General features: G+C 39.0%; 1 protein-coding gene across 1 annotated transcript; it reads left to right on the top strand.

The window, feature by feature from the left end:
* Window positions 1–364: 364 nt before the first annotated feature.
* LOC308076976 (uncharacterized protein) lies at window positions 365–8,802 on the top strand (the record flags this gene model as incomplete). The annotated part of the gene is made up of 7 exons (XM_080417500.1): window positions 365–379; window positions 1,400–1,483; window positions 2,933–3,072; window positions 3,577–3,699; window positions 4,336–4,393; window positions 6,705–6,844; window positions 8,674–8,802. Exons 2-7 carry the CDS (start codon window positions 1,414–1,416, stop codon window positions 8,800–8,802), a joined length of 660 nt encoding a protein of 219 aa, XP_080273626.1. The 5' UTR covers window positions 365–379; window positions 1,400–1,413.
* Window positions 8,803–9,407: the final 605 nt, after the last annotated feature.

Below are 9,407 nucleotides of genomic sequence, written 5' to 3'. Positions count from 1 at the left end.
GTGTGTGTGTGTGTGTGTGTGTGTGTGTGTGTGTGTGTGTGTGTGTGTGTGTGTGTGTGTGTGTGTGGCCCTGAGGCCCAGGTGCTAGGACAAGTTGGCACAATTAGAAATTGGACTAAATCACCAAAAAAAGCATCACTTCCTCTGTAGCTACATGTTGATATCTCCTGGTTTCATTAACCTTGAGTCTAGTGACTACAAGATGTATTTGAATTCACCTCCTGTTCACTTCTGTTCTGTTCTGTTCTGTTCTGTTCTGTTCTGTTCTGTTCTGTTCTGTTCTGTTCTGTTCTGTTCTGTTCTGTTCTGTTCTGTTCTGTTCTGTTTTCTTTCTGAATGATCTCCTCCTCCTGGTCTATAGAGGTGTTCCGAGGCCATGGTAAGCTCCCGTCTATTTAACCCTTTAAGACCTGAGGCGATTCTTTAAAATGTTTTCTAAATCCTAACAGTTTTTTGAAAAAAAAAATCAAGATTTTTCAAAAATAGCAGATATACAAGCTATGAGCTTGTATATCTGCTATTTTTAATGGGTTAAGATCATTGGTTTTGAACATTTTATCACTTTATTTAGAACAGTGGTAGCAAAAGTAAAAAGTGCTCATTATGCAGAATGTCCCATTTCAAGTTCTCAAATGTATAAAAAATCGTTTGAAAATAGCAGATCTACAAGCTCACATCACGACGCATTGTGAGCTTGTAGATCGGCTATTTTCAAATGGCCGAAATGTATATGGGGCTTAAGTGGTTAATGTATGTTTTTTTTTTAATATAATCAAAATCTACAAAGTAATTAGTAACTAAAGTTTTCAAATAATTGTAGGGGAGTAAAAGTAATTTATTTGCCTCTGGCTCTGAGATGTAGTGGAGTAGAAGTAAAAGTATTTGAAGTTGGAAATACTCAAGTAAAGTACAAATACCTAAACATTTTACTTCAGTACAGTACTTAAGTAAATAGTTACTTTCCACCACTGAGAGAGAGAGAGAGAGAGAGAGAGAGAGAGAGAGAGAGAGAGAGAGAGAGAGAGAGAGAGAGAGAGAGAGAGAGAGAGAGAGAGAGGAGAGAGAGAGAGAGAGAGAGAGAGAATCGGTCATATAGTGACCTCAAGGACCTCAATGGAAACTCATATTCCAATCAATCAATAGTAGATGCAGTTTAGACTGACTTATTCAATGAACTCCTAAATATTTCTTAAATGGGGCTTAAGTGACAAACTTGTCAGTACAGGATATTTGTGCTCATAATAATATAATTCAATATTGTCCATTGCTGATGTTTCTCCATGTCTCCCTCCCTCCCTCCCTCCCTCCCTCCCTCCCTCTCTCTCTCTCTCTCTCTCTCTCTCTCTCTCTCTCTCTCTCTCTCTCTCTCTCTCTCTCTCTCTCTCTCTCTCTCTTCCAGTTCATTTGAAACAGATGGATTATCAGGAAAATTACCTGAGGCAGTGCCTGAAAAAGGACAATCGGAAGATCAGAAAGATTTTAGGTTTGTGTGTGTGTGTGTGTGTGTGTGTGTGTGTGCGCGCGCGTGTGTGTACACATTTACTCAAGTACTGTACTTAGGTACAATTTTGAGGTACTTTGACTTTACTGGAGTATTTCCAATTGTCTATACTTTTAATTCTACTCTACACTACACTACATACATAGTACCTTTGTTATTAGAAGGATAACCCCTTGAGATGTGTCATCTCGTTTTCGAGAGGGTCCTTATGACAAAAATACAAACAGTGCAATAGACAAAACAATACAATAAGTAGGCTACATCCATGCATACTGTACATAAACAGGACAAAACAAACAAGACAAAGCAAAACAAAACAAAAGCTCTCCTGAAACTGGCCGCTCCCACCCCACCTGAACCCAGTGTAGAAATGACCACAGACTTTTTGAACGTACAGTGAACTCAGTCACTTAGAGCAGGGGTCTTCAACGTTTTTCAGGCCAAGGACCCCCTAGCTGAGAGAGAGAGATGAAGCAGGGACCCCCATATTGTATAAAATTGTGTTTCAGATTTTTTTTTACTTGGTCTGCTCTTTTTCCCCCTCTACACCTATACACCTCTTTGGCAAAAATAGCAGATCTGCGAGGCGTTGTGAGCTTGTAGATATGCTATTTTTGGCTAAAGTTCTCCTCAGAAAAGGGATGCCAGGGTTCAAGTGGTTAATGTAGAAACAAAAACAATCATATCAGACAAAGATTTGGCGGACCCCCTGTAGTAACTCTGAGGACCTCCTAGGGGTCTCGGACCCCCTGTTGAAGACCCCTGACTATTCTGTGCTTATTCAACAGATGCTAAAGGACACATTGCATATTTACAGAACGTGGCAAGAGGCCAAATCAAAGCAAAAATGAAAATCCCTGTGTTGTGTTGTGTTGTGTTTATTTTGTTAGTTATTCTTGGTTGGAAAATGATATTTAAAGGTAGGGTGATTTTCTTCGGTTAAAATAAGTGTTAAATAGCTCTATATTCTGATAGGACTCATTGCTATAGAGTGTTTGTTCAGTAACAGGAGTCTCCATGTCACTCCAGCTCTTTGATAAACAGAAAATGCATTTTCAGGATACCAATTTTATCCAATCAGGATAGAGAACTCAGTCAGGATACAAATTGAACAAGTGTAATGACACAAAGAAATGAGCAGATAGAAAATTGGAACTGGAACTCTATAAAAAATGAAGCTGATGAATGGGTACTCTCTCCTGATTGGCTGAAAGTTTGTCACCTACCTGAACATTTATTTTCTGTTCATTAAAGAGCTGGAGAGACATGGAGACTCCTGTTACTGAACAAACACTCTATAGCAATGATTACTATCACAATATAGTGCTTTAACAAAGAACTTTTTGTTTTAACCAACAAAAATATCACATATACCTTTAATTACTGTTCCTAATTTAACACACAGGTGTGTGGTCTGCTTCCCTCCTATAGGCTTGTCTCTGGTGACCCTGTGTTTGAGTTCAGAGGAGGACTCCATGTTCTACCTGTGTCACGCGTGTGGGGAGTCGGTCTCAGACGCAAGGAATCTGAGGATCCATCTCAAATCCACCAAGCACTGCTGCAATTACTATGTAAGTGTTGACCACCACCTTATACTGAGATATTTTCAGACACATATCAAGAGGACTGATAATGGTGCATCTTCAAAAAAAACATATTGCTGGAAGGTTCATATTAACAGGACCATACAAAGCATATTTGAAAACAAAAAGTTCTAAGTAAAAAAAAATCTAAGTAAGAAACAACTGTGTACTTGAATCTGCATATGCAAATACATATCATTTTGGGGGTCCTTGACATGGAAAAAGTTTGAGAACCACTGATTATTATATAGCAATTATGTGTTTTCCAAAAACATTTGTAGAATCCCCCAGAAGCAAAGATTTGAGTTACAAATGTTCGCTTTACTTTCAAGACTTAAATTTCTTTTTTGCAGATCTACAAGCTCATAGCACGGCACTCGGTGCCGCGCTATGACCTTGTATATCTGCTATTTAAGATAATCTTAAATCTTTTAGATAATCAGCTTGGATAGATGCTCTTTCTACTTGAAATGTATCTTTCCTATTTCCTAGAACTACAGCGATCCCAACGTGCTGAGATTCTCCTGGATTCCCAGCCCAAAGATTGAGCTTGTCGTGGATCCTGTGGCCCATAGCAAAAATAAGAAGTGCTTGACACACAGTGAGAATCTGGAGGTCAGTTAACTTGAATGTGATCAGAGCGACGCGATTGTTACGAAGACCACCTTTTTCTTTGTTGTCGGGGAATTCATTTAGAACCACAGCCGCCAAATTCCAGAGCAGACTGACAAGGACTGTAATGTTTGAATACTTGGTAGTTGGATCAAGAGAGAGAAAGATCAGCTCGCAAGTCAGAGAGCTCATCATCAGTGGTGTAAAGTACTGTAACTATAAGTACATTTACTCAAGTGCTGTACTTAAGTACAATCTTTAGGTTCCTTTACTGGAGTATTTCCAATTGTCTATACTTTCACTTCTACTCCACTACGTCTCAGAGGCAAATATTGTACTTTTACTCCACTACAATTATTTGAAAACTTTAGTTACTTTGCAGACATTATAAAACATACATTAACCACTTTAGCCCTATTTTATACCTAGGCTATTTTAAATGTTCTATTTAAAATAAAATAAAAACAATGAGACAGATCATTTAAAGTACTGTATGCAGTTTTCCTCATCCAACATGGGCAAAATATATCATTTCTATTTCATAAAATGTATTTGACGATGTAACCAGAAGGAACAGGATGGTTGATGCTTCCAATATACTTAAGCTGTTTTATTCCATGTTTTCTGTGTTGTGTGCAGGTTCTGGATTTGCCTCCAGCTTTGTTTGAAACAGTGAAAGGTACCAGTTATGTCAAAGGTAAACAGTGCTGCTGCCCTTCTGTTTTATAATATTCACTTTGGCTCCAGATTTAAAGTGTTATTCATGAATCAATATGTTGGATTGACAACAAACCATGTGGTGAATGCTACAATAATGCAGACGAGAACATTTGTTAAATATATGTTTTTATTTTAAAATCTTAACCCATTAAAGGGATATTTCACTTTGGGTCATTTTATCGTCTACTAAGGCTTTTGTGAGCCCCCCAGACCGTTTTTAAGTTGCTTGATTCAGTATTTAGAAAGATGATAAAATTACCCAAAGTTTTTTTGAAAGTGAAATATCCTACAAATTCTACAAATGTCTTCTAAATCCTGCAGTTTTTTTTTAAACTTATGTTTCTACATCAGTGGTTCTCAAACGTTTTCATTTCAAGGACCCCCAAAATGATATGTATTTGGCCCCCGGACCCCCATCTCAAAATATTTTGTAATAGGGACCCCCAGAAGCAAAGATTTGAGTAAAAAAAATCCCTTCAAAGATATATATATATATATATATACAAATATATATACAAATATAACAATATTTGCACACATTTTCAAGATTTTTCAAAAATAGCAGATCTACAAGCTTGTAGATCTGCTATTTTTGAATAGCCAAAATAAATAAATCTAATCTAATGACACAGCAGCGTCCCCGGTCTTAAAGGGTTAAGGACAAACACTTGTATTATTGGGCGGTACAAATTAACTCATAATTCTCCTCACTCTTTGACAGCAATACACACTCTGAGTCAACACCATGGCCTTCTGAAGCAGACACAGGTCAGTTGAAAAGCTCCCTCTGGCTGCCCAAGGTTTGCCTCATTATTATGCAGTTTGCTCCAACCCTTTAGTAAAAAAAAGAGGGTGAACAATGGCTTGTTTTTCAATATTTATAGACCTTGACTTTGTTTTTGTGACCCGTCTACAGCTGCAAGGCCAAAACAGATGACTTTACAGGCATATCTGGGAACCCAAACAGGAAGAATCCTGTTCTAGGTCAGTATCTGCTATCTCAGAATAATACGTCTTACTGGAGGAAATGACCAAATGTCAGGGTCTATTGCAGTGGCGTTCCCAGGAATTACATTTAGGGGGGGAACTCGGGGCGGGGGGGGGGGGTACTCGGGGAAAACGGAAAATCTCGGGGGAAACAAGTTAACAACATTACACTTACTACAAAACTGAAAAACGTTAATAAAAACAATTTGCAAGTATATTCAATGTATGTATTTTTATTCTCAAAAAAGCAGCTTTACAGAAAAGGCGAACATGATGTCCTGCACAAATTATTGACCCATTTCATACGATTGCAACAATAACAGCAAAATCAAATAGTGTTCACTGTTAAAAGTAAAAGTCCAGAATAAAAAATTACTTGAGTAAAAGTGCAAAAGTATTGTCATCAAAATGTACTTAAAGTACCCCAAAAAATAGCAGATCTACAATCATCAAGCATTAGTGATGTCTCAAAACATGAGACGACGGGCTTGCTGAACTTGAAAATATCTATAACTGAATCATAGTTCAGACCTTCAGTTAAATCTCTCTCAAACGCCAGGAGACACAGACTATTTGAGGCGAGTGGTTGGCATTGTACTAATGCGTGCACTTTTGACTCTTTGGACACTGGAAAATAGGCGTTCAACACTGCATGTTGTCAGTGGCTAAAGCTGCTCTCAGAGCCCTTTTATGCCAGGTGAGTACAGGTGATGGCCCAAACCCCGACACCTGGCATTCCTGGCACCCCATGAAAACAAAGGCATACATTTGCATCACTATAGACGAGGGTTGCTCTACTGACTGTATACGGTAGTGATTGGCTGCCTGACCGCGTGAATGGACGAGGAGGCGGCTAATGGCTCGACGGCCACTATTTGGTGTGATTTTTTGTCACTGCCTGTTTTTCAGTCAGTTCTTTGACTTATTTTCTAGGGAGGCTAAATTTGATTTGGGCAGGCGCCGCCTGCCTTGCTATGGTGCGTACGCCACTGGTCTATTGCTTAGTGGCTGGAAAAAGTACTAAAATGTTTTACGTTAAGGAGGAGTTCACCCAATATATGACTAATTATTCTATCAATTGCACAACAGTGAAGCTTGATTCATGATTAATTGAGTTTTTGTAGGCATTCCTAAGCCAAGAAATTGAATGACGGTATGTATCTTTCCGGTAGGAACACAAAGATAGTTCAATTTGTTCGTCTACGAGATAATTAGCCGGAGGAGTCGGAATCAATAATACCGAAGTATATTCGACTTTAACTTTACACCACTGACTCTGTTGCACCTTCTCCTCCCTGCAGGTCTGGAGCACCTGGTGGAATGTAGCTGTGAGGAGCAGACTAACAGACGCTTATATCTCTGCACCGTCTGCAAACTCACTCTAAACGACACTAAGATCATCAAACATCTCCTCAGCTTTGATCACATCCACGACTACATTGTAATTTTCCATGATGACACTCTTCATTGTTGCATAAAATGGAAATGCTCCAGCAGTGTTGATTTCGTCGACTAAAACTGTGACGAAAAATGTTTGTCAACTAAGACTAGTGGAGAAGAGATCCAGTAGAACTAAGACTAGTGGAGAAGAGATCCAGTAGAACTAAGACTAGTGGAGAAGAGATCCAGTAGAACTAAGACTAGTGGAGAAGAGATCCAGTAGAGCTAAGACTAGTGGAGAAGAGATCCAGTAGAACTAAGACTAGTGGAGAAGAGATCCAGTAGGGCTAAGACTAGTGGAGAAGAGATGCAGTAGAACTAAGACTAGTGGAGAAGAGATCCAGTAGAGCTAAGACTAGTGGATAAGAGATCCAGTAGAACTAAGACTAGTGGAGAAGAGATCCAGTAGAGCTAAGACTAGTGGATAAGAGATCCAGTAGAACTAAGACTAGTGGAGAAGAGATCCAGTAGAACTAAGACTAGTGGAGAAGAGATCCGGTAGAACTAAGACTAGTGGAGAAGAGATCCAGTAGGGCTAAGACTAGTGGAGAAGAGATCCGGTAGAACTAAGACTAGTGGAGAAGAGATCCAGTAGAACTAAGACTAGTGGAGAAGAGATCCAGTAGGGCTAAGACTAGTGGAGAAGAGATCCAGTAGAACTAAGACTAGTGGAGAAGAGATCCAGTAGAACTAAGACTAGTGGAGAAGAGATCCAGTAAAGCTAAGACTAGTGGAGAAGAGATCCAGTAGGGCTAAGACTAGTGGAGAAGAGATCCGGTAGAACTAAGACTAGTGGAGAAGAGATCCAGTAGAACTAAGACTAGTGGAGAAGAGATCCAGTAGGGCTAAGACTAGTGGAGAAGAGATCCAGTAGAACTAAGACTAGTGGAGAAGAGATCCAGTAGAACTAAGACTAGTGGAGAAGAGATCCAGTAGAACTAAGACTAGTGGAGAAGAGCTCCAGTAGAACTAAGACTAGTGGAGAAGAGATCCAGTAGAACTAAGACTAGTGGAGAAGGGATCCAGTAGAGCTAAGACTAGTGGAGAAGAGATCCAGTAGAGCTAAGACTAGTGGAGAAGAGATCCAGTAGAGCTAAGACTAGTGGAGAAGAGATCCAGTAGGGCTAAGACTAGTGGAGAAGAGATCCAGTAGAACTAAGACTAGTGGAGAAGAGATCCAGTAGAACTAAGACTAGTGGAGAAGAGATCCAGTTGAACTAAAATACAAGTCATTCTATGTTTGCGCTCGGGTGTTGCTCTCTGAAAATAGCAGATCTTCAAGCTCACAACATGTCGTGACGCGTTGTGAGCTTGTAGATCTGCTATTTTCAGCATGCAACCAAGTAAAATCAGTCATTACGACGCCTTAAGGCCTGCCAAAATACATCTGTCAAGATCAACACTGGCTCCAGTCAACATGCTCAATGTGTAGTTGTAATACCATTAATGCTCAATATCAGCAGTGGTGTAAAGTAACTAAATAAATGTACTCAAGTACTGTAGTTAAGTACAATTTTGAGGTATTTTTTTTTTACTTTACTGGAGTATTTCCAATGTTCAATACTTTTACTTCTACTCCACTACATCTCAGAGGCAAATAATGTACTTTTACTCCACTACAATCACTTGACAACTTTAGTTACTAGTTACTTTGTAGATTTTCTTTTTAACCACTTCAGCCCTATATATAATTTCGACCGTTTGAATAGCCGATCTACAAGCTCACAATGCCATCACAGGCCAGATTTTCAAATGAGATTCTAAGGCCTTGGACCACCGTTTGGCCCGTTGGCTACTAAATTAACCTCCGTTTTCTTTGTGTTTCTATAGAATGCATGGCATCCCTCTACTCTGATGATGGACAGCTGCTATGAATTTCACGACATGATGCAGGATTTTGCAAAACAGATGGAAGAAATCCATGGAACGACCATCACTGATATGAAGGTATTCAAGTAGCCTACAGTACAGACACCCTAGAAGTAAAATAAATCCTTTATGATGCTCTGGTAGTGTAGCAGTGGTGGGAAAAGTACTCAAATGTTTACTAAAAAACAATAAGTAAAAGTATCAATACTGCAATGTAGAAGTACTCTGTTACAAGTAAAAGTCCGGAATTAAAAATTTACTTGAGTAAAAGTACAAAAGTATTGGTATCAAAATGTACTTAAAGTACCAAAAGTAAAAGTACTGGAATGTTTGAAAATAGCAGATCTACAAGCTCACAACGCGTCGCATCGCGTTGTGAGCTTGTAGATCGGCTATTTTCAAATAGCCTATGTATACAACTTTTCAGATCATCTCTATCTGAGAAGTAACTAGTAACTAATGTTGTCAAATCATTGTAGCGCAGTAAAAGTACAATGTTTGCCTCTGAGATGTAGTGGAGTCGAAGTAAAAGTATTGGAAATTGGAAATGCTCAAGTAAAGTACAAATACCTCAAAATTGTACTTAAGTATAGTACTTAGTTACTTTCCACCACTGATCATGTGTCTTCTTGATCGTTTCCAGGCTACTGGTAGTGCATGATAGTTTGAATAATTGTAAGGACTTCTGTTATAGC

This window comes from Gymnoscopelus braueri (genome assembly GCF_963280865.1).
Source record: "Gymnoscopelus braueri genome assembly, chromosome: 21".
In the NCBI taxonomy this organism is placed as follows: Eukaryota; Metazoa; Chordata; class Actinopteri; order Myctophiformes; family Myctophidae; genus Gymnoscopelus; species Gymnoscopelus braueri.
Note: the sequence above shows the minus strand (reverse complement) of the source record. Positions and strands in the feature narration are given on the sequence as shown.